The sequence below is a fragment of the Armigeres subalbatus genome, chromosome 2, assembly GCF_024139115.2.
Source record: "Armigeres subalbatus isolate Guangzhou_Male chromosome 2, GZ_Asu_2, whole genome shotgun sequence".
In the NCBI taxonomy this organism is placed as follows: Eukaryota; Metazoa; Arthropoda; class Insecta; order Diptera; family Culicidae; genus Armigeres; species Armigeres subalbatus.
The window spans coordinates 13,452,457-13,475,552 of NC_085140.1; the positions used below are offsets into that span (position 1 = coordinate 13,452,457).

The following is a 23,096-nucleotide window of genomic DNA, read 5'->3' on the forward strand; positions in this document are numbered from 1 at the left end:
TACCAAATATTCTTTCGATTAAAGTGCTTAATTTTGAGAAATCGAACCTTAGATGCCTTTCGCCATACTGATTTCAGAAAGTTAACTCCTAGTGTGCCGCTGTAAGCACGCTCAAAGCAGTCGATTCATTACATACACTCTGACTTTTAAGTTTAATTTCAGTTTAATTATCCAATGAATGCATTATTGGCAGTGGCTGATTTTCTACTCGCCGCAGCCACATCCAGGCGCTATAGTATATGCACAAAATAGCCAGCAAGAGTTAACCGCCAGAAATTTGTATGGCGAAAGACATCTAATGCTGGTTTTCTCAAAATTAGGAACTTTTCATGAAAAACTATTTGGTACCGGTTATGAGGGATGGTGTCCGCTACTACGCATACCAAATATTTTTTCGATTAAAGTGCTTAATTTTGAGAAATCGAACTTTAGATGCATTTTGCCATACTGATTTCAGAAAGTTAACTCATTGTGTGCCGCTGTAAGCACGCTCAAAGCAGTCGATTCATTATTGGCAGTGGCTGATTTTCTACTCGCCGCTGTCACATCCAGGCGCTATAGTATATGCGCAAAACAGCCAGCAAGAGTTAACCGCCAGAAATTTGTATGGCGAAAGTCATCTAACGCGGGTTTTCTCAAAATAAGAAACTTTTCATGAAAAACTATTTGGTACCGATTATGCAGGAAGGTGTCCGCTACCATGCCTACCAAATATTTTTTTGATGAAAGTGCTTATTTTTGAGAAATCGAGCCTTAGATGCCTTTCGCCATACTGATTTCAGAAAGTTAACTCCTAGTGTGCCGCTGTAAGCACGCTCAAAGCAGGCGATTCATTGAGACAGAGCCTAAACTGCCTGTGCCGCTGCAAAAAATATCCGAGAAACAAGAGAGCGATGAAGAAGCAGAAAAACCAAAACAGTCGTCTTTTGTGCCATCAGCCCGGGAAGGAAAAATCCATTCTAAAAGCGAAAGGGCTGTGTGATTCATCTCGTGCGTGCTAATCCAAAATATCTCGCAGAAGGTTTTGAGTGAAATTTAACCGGAAACAAAGCGATGACCAGCAAAAACATTCTGCAGTCGGTACGGGAGGACGATTTCGTCGAATATTGGCTCTTTCCGACCGGGTTGGAGCGAAAGGATGTGTCGCTGGAGAACTGCGAATCTCAGCTGGAGGAGTTACAGGCAGAGGTCAACAAACTAGCACGGGATTATTGCCGTCGCTACATTTGGCATCGAGATGGGTTCAAGGTCGTAATCCGGAAGGGCGATCGCGTGCAGCGACTGCTGATTGAAGCTAGTACCGATCAGGAAGTGCCTGCAGGTATTTTCTCATTAATTTTTTTGTTCTGCTTTTTTGTCGCAATCAGCATGAGTAAACTACAGGGCTGCCAGTTGGTGTTTTGCAGAATGATTAATGTTTAATGAAATACATAAAGTCATTCGTTTCTTTGTAGTCCAACTACCGTTGCATCTTTACGGTATCACACACTACGGCGATAACGTGCAAGACGAATGGTTCATAGTTTCATTGCTGTTTCATCTTACGCGCCGCATCCCCGGTTTGCTGGCACGGGTTGTCGATTCGGACGGTGAATTTATGCTGATAGAAGCCGCCGAACATTTGCCTCGTTGGGCAAATCCGGAACGTTGCGAGGGTCGGGTTTTCATTTACGACGGAGGTCTGTTTCTCATTGGAACAGAGGACCAGAAAGAGGCTTTTGCGATGGACCGGGTCGTACAGGAGCTGAAATCGGAAACGCGTTCCAAATGGGCCGTTGCTGAAGAAATCCAATCATGTATCGACGATAGAATTAAAGATTTTCCGGATAAAATCGAAGAGCATCATCACCGGGCAACTCTGTACGTTCCCGTTGGCGTTGCCGCAGCGTTAAAGGAAAATCCTCAACTGATATCAGCTGCTGTATTGGCGTTCTGCAATCGTGATCCCATCGATCTGAAAGCATGTCGGGCGATGCGATTCTTTCCGCCGGAGAACTGCGTCTATACCAGTGCCGTCTTCACCAAATGTCTTTATGCAATGTTGATGCACAGCAATTACCTACCAGATCGGAGGACCGGTTGGAGTATACCGTTGGCCAACGACTCGAACCATAAGGCGCACATGTTAGGCTTAAAGCTGGCCTGTGGGTTTGAAATTTTGGCATCACAGGCAAAGTCGTCCCAGGCTCTAGATATGGACAAAGGATGGCAGAGTTATTTTGAATTGCTGAAAGCTAAAGGATACTTCCAGGATAACATTGACGGATCTCAGGTCAGTAAGGAATATTTCATTTGCAATTGTTATCGGGACATATTTTTTATTGTGCAGGATTGATGTTTGTGACTTTTATTTTCATATTGCTTCTCTAAATGCATTTCATAGTTTTTTTTTCTTCGCAATTCATTACTTTCTGATAGCTGATTTTTTATTTTTATGTACATAATCAAAAATTTAATGTGCTTTACAGGAACACACTCGTCTATTGAAAATAGCCCAAGAATACTATCAAGAAAATCGCGATTCGATGAGATTTACACCTAAAATCGGTGAAGAAATCGTATCGATTCTAAAAAAGAACGACTTCGACGTGGACGACCTTCGCCAACAAGGCCTCAACCTGCCGGTTCCCGACGACGACAGCTGGATGAATATATCTTCCAAGGAACTTGACCAAATGCTGACGGACCGTTACGGCAGCAGGCAGCTTTTTTCGCTGAATGGTAATTCCAATCCCGAGACATTTACCACCCTGGTGAACGAATTTCTCGAACAGAAGAGTGAATTCGATGGAGTGGATCAGGACGCCGCCGCTGCTCAGCTAGATCTGGGAGCTTTCAACCCAGTGAAGCCAAAGCGTACCAAAAGTAAGGCCAAAGCAGACTTGCAGAATAACCTTCCACAGCCATCGCCTCTGCATCAACCGATTGACTTCGATCCGGACGCCTTCGGTGCCCATGTCAAGCACATGCTAGATCTAGTTATTCCGGATGATCGTTGGGATTCCTCGGATGCTTCCGACATGAGCGATTACGACGAAGAAGCTTACGACCAAAACATCGAGGACATGGCTTCATCGCGGAAGACAAAGGGTGCCAAGAACGAGCTTCAAACTTACATGGACCAAATGGATCGCGAGCTGGCCAATACAACGATCGGAAAGAGTTTCGAAACGGACATAAACGAAATAAATCGGGAGGACGGCGATGCCATACGGCAGTCCGATTTGGACGACTTTGATGACATCGAGAGCTTCAAGCCGGTCAACATTGACGTGAACGTGCTGAAGAACATGATGGAAAGTTACCAGTCGCAGATCGGAGGTCCGGGGCCGGCCGCAAATCTGCTTGGCTCGATGGGTGTTCATCTGTCGAGGGCTTCCAGTGGACCATCGAAAACAAAATCAGGGAACACGAAACAAACAGACGTATGAACTAGCGCGTGCCATGTTGTTCAATATTTCTCCCGCTAATGAAAAGCTTGTTTATTAGGAATTTCCCTCATTGCAATTCGCAATCAATTGAATTAGATAGGTAAAATATAAAGTACATATATCATGATTAGTTTTAGAGTGTCTGCCGATTCTGAATGCAACGACTTTCTATTTTCCTATTGAACCTCACCATAGTTAGCATAGGTACCTAATTTTAAGAACTTTTTTTTCCATTATCCGCGGAAATGATTTGCGTCCAGGTTTCACGTTTTAAGAGCACTAAATCTCGGCAGATTGTTCATCCATGCTTCTCATATTCTTAACTCAAACAAGACCTGATCGATGAATTATTGCTGATGTCGCTTCACGTAGTGATAAGATTAGCAATCCTAAAATCGCCGAAAAAATAGATTTTAAACGTTCTACCTTAGGCAGTGAGCCATAGGGAGTATTGTCGACCAATCAGTAGTTAATCATTCGCCAAATGAATGTATTTTGAGCACGTACTATTTAGCATCTTAAAAGATATGTGAAGGCCATAAAAACTGCAGCTTATTTTTATATTGTTAGTTGGATTTATCCTGTTTCAGAATTTAAAACATGACATTTTAAACCGGTGATCACGAACTAGGAATGCAGTGCATTTGTACTTTATCCATATATTGTAGGTAAAATAGATTTGCTTGTAAAGTCTTCTAATAAGACTTGTTGACAAACGAATCGTTTTCATTTCGAAATAGAAGAAAGATGTTCTTGTTTCCGATCCAACTATCCGACACTCGGGATCGTTCCGTCACACGCTCATCGTCTGGACGTTCTTCTCCACAGTACCCAGGGTTGGCAAAGAAATTCCCCAAAATCATCTCGCTCGGTTATCTTGAGCACATCATCCAACCCGGGACACGGACTTGCCATCAGTCAGCAGGAAGCCTCCAGTCATCACAGTCGTGCTGGCAAGTACCTAAAATACAGCAACTACACTGAACCAGAACACTCGTCATCTGTCGGATACATTAATAGAAAAGAGATTTGACAGAAAAGGGAAAAAAATAGTGGAGAAGAGTTGCGTTTGCTGAAACAAGACAAATGAATTATTAGTAGAATGGTAATTGTGCACCGCGGAGGGATGCTAGTCCTTGAATTCCTAGATGTTCGATTCCACGTCTTTCTGTCAACCGGTATCTGTAACTCCGTCCATGTTGGCTGGGAGTATCATCTTTTTGTTCATATGGATGTACATTTTCTTCAAATGCCGGTCGTCTGTAACAAAAATATTAAAAGGGCCTCCACCATATGACCCCGGAATATTAGTAATTGTCCAAATAAAAAAAAAAGTTCTTTTCTTGTTGATATTAGAGCCACTCAAGAAACATTCCAAACACGAGGAATCGAAGTGTGCCTTGCGTTGAATAGGACATGACACATTGTGTTTTCTCGTGCGTCAAATTTTTGCACCAGTCATTTAAACCTAGCTGGACACAAACCAAATTGTTTATAGAGTTTATTTAATTCATCAACTTGAAGAATTGAAGAAAGAAATAAAAGGTATAACAAAATGTGAATCTTATTAACTCAAGCATACGGGTCAAGAGTTCAAGTACATAAGCTTAAAATGTACGAAGTTTCAATTTCGGCCGATGGGAAACTATTCAGAAACTTGTATCCGGAAATTATCAAAAAAAATCATGAGGAAGTATCTGGTTAGTGGCGATAGTGGACAGGATATCGAACTTCCAAAAAAGGTGTTTTTCGATAAGCTAGACTCCTAATTGACTGAACCTCATCAGAAATTCATGAGGGCACGCATGCAAAAAATGTAAGGTGAGTATAACCTTCCTATAACCGAGAGGGGAATTTGATGACAGACAAAACTATGGTGGCAGCCAGGTGGAAGGAGCACTTCGAAGATTTGTTGAACGGTGAAAATGAAGGTGTATTAAGGAGCAGGATGGACATGGGCGACCGTCAAGCTGTGGAACCACCAACGCTGGACGAGGTTAAGAAGGCTCTAAACGAGCTGAAAAACAGTAAAGCTGCTGGGAAGGACAAGATCCCGGTCGAGCTTCTCAAACACGGAGGTGAGCAGCTGCATCAATCCATCCACCACATTATTCAGAAAATATGAGATCTGGCGTGCATATGCGGTTGCATATGCTCCTGAGATTAGCGGACGACACCGACCTTATTGGAATCCAGCTTTCCACGCTCGGTAATGGCGGTTTGTCGGTGTGCAAAAATCAATCGGTCACTGTACTGTTTGACACTAGCTGGAGGAAAACTCACTGCCGAAAAGGCCTTTTTCCCTTCCCCTCACCCAGGAATACCAGTGGGCTTTCCTCCAGCTAGTGTCAAACAGTACAGTGACCAATTGATTTTTACCCACCGATAAGTCGCCATTACCGAGCGTGGAAAGCTGGATGGATAGCAGAGCAGTAGTGGAGGCTTTTGTCCCACTGAAGAGGGAGACGGCGAGGATAGGCTTAACCATTAACTCTACCAATACAAAGTACATGGTGGCAGGTAGAAATAGGGGAATACGGAAGACCTAGTGGTGTTGGTGCAGAGGTAGTGCTTGATGGGGATGTGTTTGAAGTTGTTGAAGAATTTGTTTACCTTGGAACGCTTGTGACATGTGACAATGACGTTTCCCGTGAAGGGAAAAGACGTATTGCTGCTGCGAATAGGGCCTTCTACGGATTACGTAACCAGCTTAGATCCCGCAACATGCAGACGGAAACGAAATTTTCTCTATACAAAACTCTGATTCTACCAGTGGCCCTTTATGTACATAAAGCATGGACATTAAAAGAGGCGGACCGGAGAGCTTTCGGGATTTTCGAACAAAAAGTACTTCGTTCAATACTCGGAGGGAAACTAGAAAATGGTGTGTGGCGTAGAATCATGAGCTGTATCAAGTATACAAAGAAGAAAATATTGTGAATCGTATAAAATACGACAGACTTCAGTGGGCTGGTCACTTAGTGCGAATGTTGGAAGAAAGAATAGCGAAAACAATATTCAACAGAGAACCAGATAGGGGCCGACGACTTCGTGGAAGGCCACGAACACGCTGGCTGCACGCGGTGGAATCGGACCTGGGGACCCTGAACGTTCGGGGAAACTGGAGGAACATCGCCCAAGACCGACGATTATGGAGCTCTACAATACGCCAGGCATAGGTGTATCGACGCTGTAGCCAACCAGGTATCCAGGTAGGTATATAACCTTCACTTTTATCTTTAAATTATTTTTAGTAATATGTAGATGGTAATCTTGTTTAATAACGGCGGTTACTTATCCTTTCGTCATAGACTATAATATTCACCCGATTGCCACGAATAAGGACACATTTTTTTATTACGAGTTCAACAAATACAGCTTTACAATACTATTTTCTTTAACCTGATATACAGATATTTGCGGTAAGAATAAACTGGTAAACCAAGTTGCGCCTGTAGCTCTATTCGCCTAAATGTGGATTATACACTCGATTCTTTTTTTACACGGGAAATGCGTTCCGTGTAAAAAAGTTTTCAGTTCAAAATTTGAAAATCAGAGTAAAAAAAACCATAGCAAGAAAATTATGAGGCTCTTTTTTAGTGGAATGTTTTCACTGTCATAAGACGAGTTTAGTACAATTCCATTTAAGTCGAGTCAAGTACGAGACACTGAAGACGACCTTACAGTTGATGTCGAAATAAACTCGTCTTATGACAGTAACTATAGCATTTCCGGCAGTTAACCCTTAAAGGCGCAAGGCGATTTTTTCAGAAATCGTTGGAAATATTTTTAACGTAAATAACCATTGAAATTATTAACATTAAACGTATTTTCGGTTTGTTGTTTTAAAACAACATTGCGCATTTAAGGGTTAATTGTTCTGGGTGACTAATGAAGTGTCCCATATTGAGGCAATAACTTCACATCCAAATATCCTAAAACTTTGATGGAATGTTGACATTTTCATTAGTACAGATCATTCAGCTTATTTCTAGATTGCTTTGAGGATAGGTCGTATGTGCAAAAGAGAGATTCTCTTTGATCACGCTCTCTTTTGCTAATATATCGGCTAGTTTTGCTACATTTCCACTTCAGCATGATAGCATTTGTCTTTGGATATCTGCCAAGAAATTCGAAGTAAACTTTTGTATAATTTTGTAGGGGAAAAGACGGCTTTGGCAGGTTTTGTTCTATTATTGGCAGGGGGGTTTTTGTCGACCAAATTTTATGAAATTTGGCCACAACATTCTTTGATATGCAAAGAATGTTTAGGCCAAATTTGAGCATAATCAGTCATAAAAAAAACCCCTGACAATAATAGAACAAAACCTGCCAAAGCCGTCATTCCCCCTAATAAACGAAAGAAAATAGATTCAAAGAGAGACTCTCTTTTGCACATACGACCTATTTTCAAAGCACTCTAGATTTATGGATTTGTGCTGTGAAAAAATGGAAAAAATGAAAGCATTTGGTCATTGTTATGAAAAGTCGTTCAAAGTTGGCCAATAAAAAAATCTTTTGAAAGGTCAAAACATACAAACCGCCCTGCAGAATAAATAAGGTTGTCAATCCAAAAAATAACTCACCACATAAAGGTCATTTGTCTATACAGCTACTTTATTTTACCGGAGTCGGTAAAGTTTTAATGAGTTTTTGGACTACGGATAACCCAGTAATTTCAACAGCAATATTTTACATTACCGAGTTCTCAGCATAAGCGAGAAGTGTCAAATAAACATTAAATTCGGTAATGAAGGTTGTTTGTTTATATGAACATAACTGAGTTAGTCAGTAAATGGAAATTTGTTTTCTATGAAAATATTTTACCCATTGGAAAGTGTATTAAATCAATGTACCTTTGCATGAAATATAATAGCCTATTCAGATTACGATCATTTATAAGGCCTTATAGACATGAGAAAGAGTATCTTGCTGCCAAATTTCACTCATCTTATTGTTAATTTTCACGTCAAATTCCTTGTAAATTATTGTAATCTGAATAGGCTATATTAAATGAGAAATGAAGACTTGGGCGGGTTATAACGAGTTATAATTTATTAATTATCAGACAGGGATTGAATCCTAAACTAAAAGAGAAAATTTGTCACTCATTATCCTTAGCACACCGACAAATCACAACACACCGTCATCATTCTTAGCCATCCTTAGCTCATTTATCACCGATAGCATAGGGTAGAAGCACTATTCTTCGCCCCCTCCCCAATCTTCGCCCCCCTTATAGAACATTTATTGATTATTCTATTATGTTTACAGCAGGCCTTTTTGATGGATGAATAAATTGAAGAGCTACAAAGGCTATTAAGTTGGCGTATACAGGATTCTTTGAAAAAGTAATGCTTCCTAATAATTGCACATTTTGAAAATAGTCATGCCCGTTCTGTGTGTAATTTTCTATTTTATGAAAACGGCGCGAATTTTTTAACACTGAGATTTACGCATTCAAGCTGTGATATGCATTCAGAATATTTCATAATAATGATTTAGAACATGGCAGAAATTCATACCAAAGGTATAATGCCGTTAATTCTACCATTTTATTTGATTTTTATCCGTTTTTAGAAGTGGCGAAAATTAAAGCAATTTTTTACACGTATTTAATTTTCGCCCTCTGGCGAAAGTCCATATTCGATTCTTTTTGTTTTGATGGCTTTAATTTTCGCCCCCGTTTACAAAACTGTCAGAATTGCCACAATATTTACTCCCATCAAGAAAGTTCTGCAGTACGGTTGTTATTCCCCTATCATCAAATGGATATCAAGGTAAATATCTTGAATAACCAGGATTATGGTCATCGAGAGAGGTGATTTATCAATTTTTCTGATTTCAGAGACCGAAAAAGTATGGCGAGTGCTACACACCGGAGGTGCTCTACACCGCCGTTTTGAAGGTACAAAATCACGAAATGAGTATAAGAACGGCAGCAAAGCATTTCGGAATTCCACGCTCTACCATTCGATCTCGTCTTAAGAAGAAAAACCAGAAGCAGATCCGTGCTGGCCCAGACACAGCGCTACTAGCAGTGGATTTTCGTGGATTTTCGACATGCAAGATCGCGGATACCCGATCACGAACAATTGGATATTGGACAGCGTCTGGACGCTAATAATCGCGAAAATCGATTGGTGAATAACAGACCTGGTAGGTGTACTCTTGAAATCATGTAACCATGGTTATCATTCATAGTTGCCTTCCATAACAGGACGTACATGGCTGCAGCTTTTTATGAGACGTCATGCGAAAATCACTCTGAGGACTCCGGAGTTCATAACCAATGCTAGCGCAAAGGTGTCGTCTTCCGACATATTATCATGGTTCCGCAAAATCGAATCATATCTAGCATCACAGAACTTCCTCGACATTTTGCAGGATCCGAGCCGGATTATAAACGGGGATGAGACGTCTTTCCAGCTAAACCCAAAAAGCAAATTCGTTTTTGCTCTACGCGGCAGCCGGAATGTTTACGATATTGAAAGGAATTCCAGTAAAGTAAATATCACCACCATGTTTTCCTTCTTCGCTTCTGGCGAAACAATCCCACCCACTATAATCTACCCCTATAAAACTATTCCAAAGTCGGTAGCTGATGGTGTTCCGCCTAAGTGGGGTATAGCGAAATCCGACAATGGATGGATGACTGCTGATGTCTTTCGTAGTTACATAAGGAACGTTCTAAACCCGCATCTGGAACGAAATCAAGTAAAGAAGCCGGTGATTTTCAGCATTTTTGACGGAATAATCCAAATGCCGCAGTGACAACCCAAAACTTTGCATCAATTCTACAAGATTGTTTGCGTGAATCACTGACAGTGAAGTCTATTAAGAACGGATTCAGAGCTTCAGGACTATTCCCATGGAATTACGAAGCAATCAATTTCGACAAGTGCTTGGGAAAGAGTACGGTTCCATTGGTAGAAACTCCGGAAATCCAAGACCCACATGATGATGGAAACTCGAACGGAAACGACCTACTAGTGGCGAAAAGGGCCATCGAAAAGTGTGCGGAACATATTGGGAGCGACAAAATTAAAAAATTCAAAAGTGATTTCGTGTGCTTTGATAACGACGACGAAAAAACTCTACATAGCATTTACACCACTTTGCAATCCAGCTTTCCGGATATCATTGAATCGGTTACAACGAAATCGAATCAAGATGAGATTTTCTGTAACTTTGATTATACCTCAACAACCGAAGTCACCCTTGTATCCACAGAAGTGCAAGGAGAATTGAGCATTTCAACATATGAGGCAGATAACCCCGTGATGCGAAATGAGACTGTTGCATCTGGCGAGGAAATGCCAGGAACATCGGTGAGACCTTTAAAAGATTTTTTGAATGTACCACCCACACCTCAACGAACAGCTAAGAGGGAGTACAAATCGAAGAGATATCATGTTCTTACATCTGATGAGTTCATCGAAGAGTTCAAGCAAAAAGAGGTCGAGAAAAATCGTGTGGAGGCAGAGAAACAGAATAGAAGAACGAAAAGAGAAGAGCGCAAGAAAGCCCTTGAGCAGGAAAAAGAGGAGAAGGCAAAACTGAAATTACTAAAAGCGAAGGGGAGAAAGCAGAAAGAAAATCAAGAAAAAGAACCGAAAAGAAAACACAAACCAAAACGTATTGTTGTTTGAACTGGCTAACAAGCTGAAGAATTGAATTTTTTATTTTTGGATTTTTAATAAAAGTTGGAACCGGCATATCTATTATTTATGTATATGTATATATCTAGACCAACATTTGAAAAGGGCGTACCAGCCAAAATTTATTCCTTCTGATTCTTCGTCTACATACAAAGCTATATATGTGGATGAAGAATCAGAAGGATTAAATTTTGGCTGTTACGCCCTTTTCGTATGTTGGTCTAGATATTATTTTTCATCTCAAGATTTTTTTGTCCTGGACAAAAAATGCCTATCTAAATTGATTGTATTTTTTCCACCTTGAATGATATCAATCCTTCCTTTCGTCTTTTTGATTTCAGATAAGTCCGTTATAGACATTTATATGTATTTTAGAAATTATATTTTAGTACTTTGTGACCACTCCTGGGTGTTGTAAGGCTAATTTCAATATGGTAACATGGTAACATGGTTTAATGTAATTGAATGTACGCTTTTGGATAGGGGGCGAAATGATAGAGCAAAAAAGGGGCGAAAATTAAATTTGAGGGGTCGAAAACTAAAACATGCATTGATTCGTAATAAACGTAAACTATTTAATTGTTTCAATATTTTGAAGAAATTTTAACTATGATTCTCGAGGATTAAAAGATTTTTGACGGAAATAGTCAAGTAAATTCATTAAAAAGAGCTTGTAACTCTATATAAAACATATGCTTGGCATAATAACGTTTTAGGGGGGCGAAATATAGTACGTCTACCCTACCGTAGAAGACATTTTTCGCAAGTTGTTACGAACATTTGGGAGGCTATTCTCCATGATAATTTCTTTAAAAAACGGGTTCCAGAGGTAGGAAGCACCGCGGTTCTCATGTTGCATTTCACTTGTTTTACACAGCTATCCGATCTGCGGCTGCAAGTTCACTTTTGGAAACGCGTTTCCAACCAGCACGACGGAAATAATTTCCAAAATGGTAGCCCAACCGGAGAAAAATAATCACGAAAACAACATCGAGGGCCTCTACGTTCAGCGTTCAGCATTTTTTTAATGGCTAGTCGGTAAATATTCATTTTTCACTGGTGGTGCAGCATAGATCTGTACCGACTTTTTGTGCTGTTCAGCAATTTAGAGATTTAATGATTTGTTCAGTAAAAATAAGTAAACGTCAAAATAATCAACATAGTTTTTTATCGAAACTCGAGAATTTATAACTGAAAATCATTGATGGTCCACTAAAAAACTAGTATTTCAGTAAAAAAGAAATTTTGCAGTTTAAACTCGGTAAACAAAATACCGAACATTGAAATGCTGATTAAGTGTGTAGGTCTTTGCTTGAATTGTTCTAAACTAGAGCTATCGATACTTCCCAAGCAACCAAAAGTTCAGATTTTACTTAAATTTGTTCCTAACCGAACTAATTGGTTCACTTTTGGTTCACATTGAGTTCCAAGCACCTTAACGGAACTTCAAAGTACAAAAAAATTACTTAAAATACGAGCTGATTAAGCCAAAACATCCCCTCTTATCCGAATATTTGGTTGCTTGGGTTTCAAAAAGGTAGTGGAATTCTTGAAAGAAATCAAAATCGATCTGTAAATAAAATCAATTTGAATCGTACAGAACTGTTAAACCTTATGTCCGTTTCCCACCATAAATGTGTCCAAAGTGACGTTAAAACTAATCACAGGGCAATATAGTCTTCGTTACTCAGCCCTCCACTTCGACTTGTCGGCATGACAGCTCAACCAGAATAAAGAAGAGAGCTTCACTCTTTACGTTACTCTATGACGCTGTGACGCTGGCTTTTTTCTGTTACCGCGGAGCAATGAAAATAGATACTAAGGTATGGAAATCCATATTTTGTGTGCGTGCCTTTCGTGTATGGTGATTCTCATTGGCCGCGGAGTCCTAACCTCAAATTATAGATAGTGGAATATATAGATGAGCGAAGATAAATCCTCTGTCTCCAAACGAACTGTCAAACGTGTCTCCAAACGAGCATGACGTCACGATTTCAATGGAAACGTTAAGGGCTGTGACGTCACATGCGCGTGTGCACGGGCAAAAAAATCGACTCAGCCATGCTTTCGCTCATCTATAGATTCTACTATCTATACCTCAAATCGATATGAATCCGGACAATGCAGCGGTCAACTCACAACAAGCAGCCGCAGCTGCGAATCAGCCGCACAGTTAAGGTAAAACTACCGGAGTTTTGGAAAACAGATTTGGTAATGCGGTTTGCCTAAGCTGAGGCCCAGTTAATCCCAGCCGTAAAGCCGACCTGGTGTCAAGCCCACCGCAGGCGGACAAGTACAAGGACATCAAGGATCACCTTTTCTACTGGTTTGCACTTTTGCCCCAAACCCGCATTGAAAGTCTTTTTGGATCACAAATCTCGTGCTTTTTCTCCAACGTATGCCCCAACACGACAAATGCTGGGTAAAGCGTACCATTGATACTTCGCGTACCTGAAGGAATAAAATAGACCCCACCTCGCGGTCCTTAGCCTCTTACCCAGCAACTCCTATCGCTACCTTCCCGTGGTGCTGGCCTCCGGAAATTTAGGGGGTTTGGTGTCAGGCCCTGCAAGCCAGCCTTTAAAAAAAACATACGCAACGAACAATCAACAAGAGAGTACGGACCGGAACCATCGGCGAAAGGGAACTAGCGATTGGACACTCGGTTCGTGGAACTGCAAATATCTCAACTTCATCGGGAGCACACGCATACTCGCCGATGTGCTCAAGGACCGTGGATTTGGCATCGTAGCTCTGCAGGAGGTTTGTTGGAACGCTAACGTTTAGATGCAATCATGCCATCTACCAGAGCTGCGGCAACACACACGAGCTGGGAACAGCTTTCATAGTGATGGGCGACATGCAAAGGCGCGTGATGGGGTGGTGGCCGATCAACGAGAGAATGTGCAGGTTGAGGATCAAAGGCCGGTTCTTCAACTTCAGCATAATCAACGTCCATAGCCCACACTCCGGAAGCACTGATGATGATAAGGACGCATTTTACGCGAAGCTGGATTGTGAGTACGACAGTTGCCCAAGTCATGACGTCAAAGTCATCATAGAAGATTTGAACGCTCAAGTTGGCCAAGAGGAGGAGTTTAGACCGACTATTGGGAAGTTGTAAAAATTGTAATTGTACCATTCACTAGGAAAAGGAAACTTGATCTGAAAGCTCTAAAGCTTGGAGGATTAGAAATTCAGCTTAGTGAACAGGTCAAATACCTGGGAGTCATTCTGGATTCTAAACTAAACTGGAATGCTCATATTGAGTGTGCGATCGGAAAGGCAACTAGTGCCTTCTGGATATGCTCTAAAACATTTGGAAGAAAATGGGGCTTAAGACTTCCATTATTCGTCCAAAACTGACATATGCTGCTCTTGTATGGTGACCAAAAACAAAAGAGGCTACTGTACAGAAGAAGCTGACAAAACTGCAAAGGTTAGTGTCCATTGCTATAACGGGAGCGATGCGTAGCACCCCTTCCAAATCGTTAGTTGCCATTCTAAATCTGCTACCATTGTATGAATTCGTGCAGTTAGAAGCGGAAAAGAATATGCAAAAACTTAAACAATTGAAGTTATTCAAGTCAGGCGATTTAGTGGGCCACTTGAGTATCTCACAAAATTTTCAATATGGGCCAGTGATGAATATGAGTGGAGACTGGATGAAACCTGTGGAGAACTATGACATTCCTTATTACATACGTGAGCCATCACGTATGGACTGGGAAGTCGGAGGTCCCACTGTTCGGGACGGTTCCATAAAATTCTACACAGATGGCTCAAAAATAGGAACAAAAACGGGAGCAGGAATCTTCGGCCCTGGGATATCGATCTCCAAGTGGGAGCAGGAGTTACTGGCCCTGGGATAGACATATCGATTCCCATGGGCAGTTGGCCATCCGTATTCCAAGCGGAAGTTCACGCAATTCTAGAGTGTTCTGTAATATGTTTGCTTAGGAACTACAGACACTCAAATATTTGCATAATGTCCGACAGCCAAGCAGCTTTGAATGCTCTAAAGTCGGCAACATGCACTTCAAAACAAGTTTGGGAATGCATTCAGTCCCTCCAAAAATTGTCTTGTCGGAACCAAGTCAATCTATATTGGGTTCCAGGACACTGTGGAATAAATGATAATGAAAAAGCCGATATGCTGGCGAGACTCGGATCATCAAGTCGGTTTACAGGACCGGAACCTTTTTGCAGCTTACCAACTTCTTTTCTTCGTATGGAGCTGAAGGTATGGGAATCTATGAAAATAGAAACCAATTTTAGGAACGCATCTAATGCCAGGCAATCGAAACGCTTTATCACTCCAAATGTTTCCATGACTCGCAACATCTTAGAATTATCTAAAAGAGACCTAAGCAATTATACGGGTCTCATTACAGGTCATTGTTCGAGTCGATATCATTTGAAGCTTAAAGGGAAACTTCAAAATGATCAATGTCGCTTGTGTGACATAGAAAAAGAAGACTCGGAGCATCTGTTATGCCGTTGTCCGGCAATTTTTCGAACAAGACAAAAGTTCTTCACCAAGGGGCTTATAGAACCACTTGAGCTTGGTAGAACAAATCCCAATTCGGTGGTGCATTTCATTCGAAAAGCTGAGCCGTGTTGGGGAGAAGCTGTTAGTCAAACAATGGCGATCACTCCCAATAGCGATACGCCATAGTGACATAGCTAGAAAAAAGGGGAATATATTACAATAGATCAAAAAAATGGTCGCAGTGATAAAAAATACCCGACAAGGGAAAAAAAAGGAGGAAGTTAACTTGGAGCCATGCTTTGATCGGAGCCGAATTTTTGGCCCACTTCGGGCTGTTGGTTGATCTCCAGAACATGACACTAATCGATTCAAAGGCCTTTTACGTACTCTTTGGGTTATCTAAATGAGAAATGCAGTCAAAGCCGAGACAGCTAAAGTGTGTAGTGTAGTGATATCAAACAAAATAAAAAAAAACAGTTGAGAATAAACTTTTATTCATCTTTTTGTTTCTGTTACATAAAAATATGTTATAGTTGCATTTTTTTATCCATTTTACATTAATATGTACATTAATCATTTGTTACAAAATTTAAAACCATTATTCTTTAACTTCAATCATGCATTGTTTAATTGGTTGTCTCTTTTTGTTTTAAATTATATTGCTGGGTTTTCGTATTTGTTTACTTAGTTTAAAATAATCCACCTCGCGGTCGACGCTTTTGTGGAAATCGTTACTCTAAAGACTGTTTCTTGCTTTTAAAAAAATTAGGTTCGTCAATAAACTTAGCTAGCGAAATCGTTTAAATTAAATCTTATTAGTAACATTCGTTTCAGTTACACTGGTTATAACTTTTATTTATAGTCATTTCGAATTTCGTCGAATTATTGCATCTGCTCTTGGTTTTCCCTGCCCTAATATCGGGTAATTTCTCGATCGGAGTACTTCCCGCTCATTTTTCCTACCGAGAATCGATCCGAGTACCGATCACGCTCATCGAACCGATCGGTTTTGTAATCAATCTCGTGCGGCGTATAACCGATGCTTTTCTGCCAGTGCTTGGTCCAGTAGAGGTCCTCGTTGCGTAGCTGTTCCGGAGTTTTCGCATCCCGACACACGATCACACAATAAATCATGCTGCCGATCAGCGTTGCGAATCCAAACACCAGGAACACCACGCCCAATATCCTGCGGATTGAAGTTAAGAGATCAAAATCAAACACATGTCGGCCTCACAAATGTCAGCCAACCTACCATACAAACAGTGGCTCCGTGAATTGCATCACTATCACGAAGCCCAGCGTGACCAGAATTAGTCCCAGGTTCAGTAGAAGCATGAGGCAGCAGACGCCTTTTACGTTCGGGCAGAACGGATTCGGGGCAGACATGGCTTCAACCTTGGCACCATGGCGCCGCGAGCTACGACCAGTCTTTGCCGTGCTGGCCACACTGTAAACGCTGCGGGGACCCCGTGAGGTGTTATGATGATTCCGGTGGGCACTGTAGCGACTAAAAGTTGAAGATATACGGAATTGGAATATTACTCGTATTTGTACAGAGATTACCTTATTTCCGAGGGAGCTTTGTAGGCTGCCGATGTAACGTAGATATCGCTTCCGGTTTCACCGCCATGATCGTAACTCAAGGCTGACGGCGCTCTTGGTGGGGCACGGGTCGGTGGACTAGAGAGGGGTCGGGGACCTCCGTTGGTGGTTCCATTCTGCTGGTACTTGGTATCCGAGCGGGATTTGCGCGAAGGCGCAGTTGGGGGCGTTGCTCGTTCATTGGCTACCGTGTATTCCGAGACAGTGCGATCAGATGGCGCCCGTTGGCTATCCTCACCGTCGGTGGAATAGCCCCGGTTGGCTTGAGCGTACGGTAGATCGACGGTATCGCGACCACCATGGCTGGCAACGTAGTGATTGCCCTTAACCCTGAAAAAATTACAAACAAAAAACGATTGAGTGGGCGGAATTGAGCATTGCTTTCGCTTTCAATAGGAGTGTAAATGGCCCTCCCACAAATGTATCCGGCGCGCGCCTCATTGAGAGCGAAAAGATGCAAACTCACTTTTTAACCGTTCGCTCGTGGATGTTTTTCAACATTTTTTCGGAGTAGTTTTTGCTGGGAACCGGCTGCGGGTGGTAGGCAGTGTCGGTGGGAGATGATGGCCGTTAAACGCAAGTAATTATACGGTTGCGGACTCGGTCGGACGGTTCTCCTTGGCTGGTGATGTTTTTTGATCGTTCAACTATTCGCAGTTCCGATCTTCATGATCATGATCAATGCTTTTTCGTGATCGCGGACACCGGATCGAAATGGTGTTTTTTTTTAGAGAAGGTTGGTTCATTCACATAGTCCCACGCGCGTGCCTCGCTACCTTGAGGTCTAAACTTCCAGTAGATTTGCTTTTGATGGGTGGAGAAACGAGATTGCTTCGGCGGTTGATGATCTTAATGAGTCAAAATTGAGGGTTTCGATAACTGGATGAACCTGAAAGTGAAATTGAAAGAAGAAGGAATTATATAGTATGATAGCTTGATTCGTTGTCTTCTCCAGCAGACGTTTCATAGTAAGGGGTAATTTTCAGCCGGTCTATAATTGGTTTTACATAATGGTGAATTAAATTCGCTTGAAAAGTTATATAAATGGAATAAGCATTTTTATTTCTCGAGATATTGTAATCTGCCATAGTACGAATTAGTTTACTATTCCATCTAATTTCACTTCTTGATTATTTCTCTACAGATACGTGTTTCGGTGAAACCATCTTTAGTTTGTCGTAGCTACGTGACTTCAACATTCTTATCATATCATTTGCTTATGATGATACTCCTAAACTATATTCCATTCCAACCATCCAACTCCTTGACATCTATGAGGGCGTCGGTGAGTCGCTGGCCTCTCTTTAAGTAGATGTCATATCATCATTTCCTTCCCTTCCCTAGTAACGGAGAAGATGGGCGTGGCCAGCAATGGTAGCTTTCATGCTTTATCATTTTGGACCTCCAATTGGGTTGCTATTAATTCCCAAATAGTAATCCATAAGCAGTTGGGGTAAGAAAGATAAAGAATATACATGACAGCTATCAGTATGCAATCTACGAAATACTCCGTTACAACGCAACGCAACGCAACGCAACGCAACGCTACGTGACTTCAACATTCATCTCATGTTATACGCATCTGAGTAACTTCCACATAATTTTAGGAAATATGATATTTAATAACTCTGATTAATCCATCTGGCAATTAAGCTGCCTTGCTCTTTTTAAAAGTAGTATTTTGACCATGATTTTTTTGGAAAAGTTTAAATAAGTGTTACGATTTTTGTTATTTAATTCGACAGCACATGCAATTTTGAAATTTGGGGAATGTTATTTGTATTTGTATTTGTAATTTATTCATCGGTCTGTGCTGTCTACATGAAATTCTTGAATCTAGTGGTGGTCAAACATTACATACGGCTAAGCAAACGACAGCGAAATCTGGATGTTGAAATGTGGAAATCAAATTCTTCGGGCACTTCGTTGAATCGATGAATAATGGCGACAATGGAACTTTTAGCATAGTTAGTTGCTTGTGGCACCTCGCCTCGTGTAGCAGCGCTCGTGCTCGAAGCGTTCGGACAGGTGCGTATAAACTAATTCTCGACAGCAACGCAGGAGCATCGTATTCGGATGTTAAAATCTTGGCAATAAAACACACTGAGCGACATTCCTCCCCTTGGCTAGAGTATCCAATATGAGTAGACGATAGCGATCAGCGTAGTCAGGCAACTTCAACGGGTCATTCCATGGAAGGTGGTGCAAAGCATATCTTCTTTGGACAGATTCGAACCGCTCACTCCATACAGCCTGGTAGGGATTCCAAACAGCACATGCAAACTCTAGTATTGAGCGTACCAGAGAGCAGTGCAACGCAACGAGAAACACAACGGATCTTGAAACTCATTGGAGATTTTGAACATGAACCCAAGCGGGCGATTGGCTTTATCGATGGTATTTGAGAAGTGGCGGGTATAGGTATGTAAGCTTTTCATTCTAAATAACTCATAGGTTCTTTACATGATCCACCCGTTGAAGTGGAGAACCAGCAATACTGTAATCAAACTGGATGAAATTAGTCGTTCGTCGGAAACTTATGACACAGCACTTAGGAATGCTTAGAATCATCATAATAATCATAATCATCATCTTATAATCATCATCACATGGTGAGGTAGAGTCGGCAGAGCATGTGATGTTCGCATGCCCGCGATTCGAGGTAGAACGCAATGCCATGCTGCTTGTTAGCGGTATGGATACAACCCCGGACATCCTCGTCGAGAGGATGTGCCGGGAGGAAGTTATATGGAATGCGGTGAACACAGCATCTCAACAGATTATGTCGAAACTGCAGCGGTGGTGGCGTCTTGAACAAAACCAACGAATGCAGTAAGGGCACCTGTCATGCAGTGAACACTTTGCTCACCCCGACAACCAACATGTGGGTGGGCTGCGGGAACCTCCGTATGCAGATATAGAGGTCATTGCGGTTCATGCACGGGCCGGGGGTACGGACTGGCGAAAGGGTTTTGGTTTTAGTGGGTCGGAAGAGTTACATAACACAACCATCTCCACACTACCTGAGTTAACCTCCTCAGGTGTCTGGGTGCAGATTTCCGTTTACCCTTGCTCAAAAAAAAAGATCATCATATTCCGAGAACACCAGCGGAAGATTTCAAGAAGGTTCTGTAGTTCATAGCAGTCAGTGAGGCCTCAAACAACTACATGCAGGTCATCGGCATACAACAGCAGCATACCTCCACGTCGCAAAATAAGGGTTACGTCGTTTATGAAATGCGAAAATAGCATTGGTCCAAGGGTGCTAGCTTATGGTACTCCAGAAAGGTTCGAGAAATAGTCGGATGAATTATTTCCAATATTGACCGACATTTGGCGTCCAACCAGATAAGATCGGAGCCAGGTGCATAAAGCAAAACAATAGCCCATTTTTTCTAGTTTTGCAAGCAGCAGGTCATGGTTAACTTTGTCAAAAGCAGATTTGTGATCGGTGTAAACGGCATCCATGCAAAACTAAGTAAAACTGACAAGATTCGTTTCCACAGAGCGACCGGGAAAAAAACATGCTAATACGTGCTGATGTAATTCTTGCAGGAAGCGAACATTTTATCGTTCTCTATCTTGATCTTCTTTCCACGATATCTACGCAACAAATAATTTTTCCTGCCAACCCTTCATCAGTGGGCCCTCCTTAGCCGTGCGGTAAGACGCGCGACTACAAAGCAAGACCATGCTGAGGGTGGCTGGGTTCGATTCCCGGCGGTCTAGGCAATTTTTGGTTTGGAAATTGTCTCGACTTCCCCTGGGCATAAACGTATCATCGTGTTAGCCTCATGATGTACGAATGCAAAAATGGTAACTTGGCTTAGAAACCTCGCAGTTAATAACTGTGGAAGTGCATAATGAACACTAAGCTGCGAGGCGGCTCTGTCCCAGTGGGGGATGTAATGCCAATAAGAAGAAGAACCCTTCATGAAATCTGTCAAATGTACAAACAATTAGAAGCTTGAGAACAGACTTACATTTTTTTTTTTAATTTTTTCGCCAAATTTTTGTATTGCTGACTAATGGGGGATCAAGTGTCCCCATATTGAGGCAATCCAATCCAAACCAGGCAAATCCAAATATCCTAAAACTTTAATGGAATGTTGACATTTTGATCAGTACAGATGATTAAGCATATTTACGGCTTCTTGCTGTGAATAAAAGGAAAACATTTGGTCATTATTATGAAAAGTTGTTCAAATTTTGCGTGGCCAATAAAAAAACTTTAGGAAGGTCAAAACATACAAACCGCCCTGCAGAATAAATATGGTTGTCAATCCAAAAAAAATAGCTTACACAGAAAAAAATAATGAAAATTAAATAGCCCGTAAAACTTGACATGCGAAAATTTACGCTATTCTACGCTGAAATGGTCCTCTTGCCAACAAGATTGCTTACAACTTGTATGCAATATTGACGATTCACGTCGAATATTGTATACATTCAGGCTATATCTCGTATGGAATTACGCTAATAATGGCGTTCCATTTATGTGCATGCTTTTTAGCGTAAATTTCAGTGGATTTTTCTATCTGTGTACCACATAAAGGTCATTTGTCTACGCGGTGATCAAAGCTTTCCTAATTATAAAACTACTTTAGTTCTCGATAAAACAGGGGGTGATCAAGTCTCCCCACCTTCCCCTACGGGCCCATTATTTAAACGTTTTTGAAGCTTTCCGCATATCATAAAAACGTTAATAAAAAGATCCAAAAACTGCAAAGCTGATTTAGAAAACCTTGTGCATTATTCAAAAATACAAAATACAATAAAATATGCTCAAACCAGACACGATTAAAGGACATTACGATTAAGAATCCTCTGTACACTCAACACGCATTTATCTATAACTAGCTCATGGACTCTGCGTTGTCCGGGATCGACACTTTTGCTTTGTAAATGTCAAATATTGCAGCAACGCTGAGTTGAGTTATATTTATAAATAAATAGATTATAGACGAACAAAGCTTTTTAATTCCTATTCGTTCCAAGTTAGATCATTGCCAAATTTGATATGTTATCGTTATTCTCGAGTTAGTTGAGTCGTTTTGAAGACTTCTTTTCAATGAATCATTTTTTGAAGCTTGTTTCCTGGTATGCCTTTGCAGTTAAAGAATTGATAGGGATTTGTTAATTTTTGGTCCAGTCCTATTTTTGCTTGAATCTCCAGATTCGGCTGAGGTATTTTCGTCAATCAGTTGCGGACGTACTAATACACCGAATTGGTTACTTATATTCACGAATTTCCTATTAAGATTAACATATTTCTAATTGTGCAAAGACACAAAGTTTTACACATGTTTTATTCAATCATTTCGCACAATTTGTATGGTTGCGACCTCAGACCTGTAGTATTTACGATTCCTTCATATATCTACATCGCAATTCATATAAGAGCAGAAATTCTTTGCAGCCTGATTACCTGAGAATTGTTTCGATCCGATCTTCATGCTTTTTGAAGTAGGTGACCAAAGAATATATAAAAAAAAATCTAGGATATTACATTCTATATAATCGTGATGTTAAATGTAGAGTCTCAAATAATTCATAAGAACATGCCTCAAAATATGCCCAATTTCTACATTTTTTTCTAATGTAATTGGTATATTGCTTTTCCAAATAAAGTGAATAGGATTACATTTTGCAATATTACAATATACAGGCTTTTACAGCTGAGTGGGGTTTGTTTGTATTTCGATCTGGAAGGCGTTCTACCCCTTTTTCCGAATACATTATTAACTATGTCGCGTAAAATAAAGTGTCTTGACGTGAAACGTAAAAAAAAAAATTCATAAAAATAATTATATCTGTGTTCAAAATGTATAATTTCGATTAGATGTAGTTAAGGCACGTGATACTATTTCATAGCAAAAGTTTCAAAATGTTTTAAGTAAGTGATAAAAT

General features: G+C 40.9%; 2 protein-coding genes and 1 pseudogene across 4 annotated transcripts in view; 2 read left to right on the forward strand and 1 right to left on the reverse strand.

The window, feature by feature from the left end:
- Window positions 1-896: 896 nt before the first annotated feature.
- LOC134217780 (protein ecdysoneless) lies at window positions 897-4,147 on the forward strand. The gene is made up of 3 exons (XM_062696598.1): window positions 897-1,321; window positions 1,455-2,272; window positions 2,469-4,147. Exons 1-3 carry the CDS (start codon window positions 1,054-1,056, stop codon window positions 3,429-3,431), a joined length of 2,049 nt encoding a protein of 682 aa, XP_062552582.1. The 5' UTR covers window positions 897-1,053; the 3' UTR covers window positions 3,432-4,147.
- A 5,052-nt stretch (window positions 4,148-9,199) lies between these two features.
- On the forward strand, window positions 9,200-19,755 carry LOC134217801 (uncharacterized; annotated as a pseudogene).
- The window catches only part of LOC134217799 (uncharacterized), a 394,237-nt gene continuing 387,202 nt past the window's right edge, over window positions 16,062-23,096 (reverse strand). For 2 of the 3 annotated variants that reach the window (XM_062696616.1, XM_062696615.1), the window contains 4 exons: window positions 17,653-18,075; window positions 17,148-17,516; window positions 16,837-17,091; window positions 16,062-16,770 (listed from right to left, as the gene is read on the reverse strand). In XM_062696616.1, the coding sequence (XP_062552600.1) occupies window positions 16,497-16,770; window positions 16,837-17,091; window positions 17,148-17,516; window positions 17,653-17,687 (933 nt within the window). In that variant the 5' untranslated portion in view covers window positions 17,688-18,075 and the 3' untranslated portion in view covers window positions 16,062-16,496. The remainder of the gene's footprint in view (window positions 16,771-16,836; window positions 17,092-17,147; window positions 17,517-17,652; window positions 18,076-23,096) is intronic. The other variant, XM_062696617.1, reaches the window with a different exon arrangement.

Coding starts and splice junctions, on each gene's coding strand:
- LOC134217780 (XM_062696598.1), top strand. CDS start 1,054: ATGACCAGCAAAAACATTCTGCAGTCGGTACGGGAGGACGATTTCGTC. Junction 1,322..1,454: donor CGATCAGGAAGTGCCTGCAG/GTATTTTCTCAT, acceptor GTTTCTTTGTAG/TCCAACTACCGTTGCATCTT. Junction 2,273..2,468: donor ATAACATTGACGGATCTCAG/GTCAGTAAGGAA, acceptor TGTGCTTTACAG/GAACACACTCGTCTATTGAA.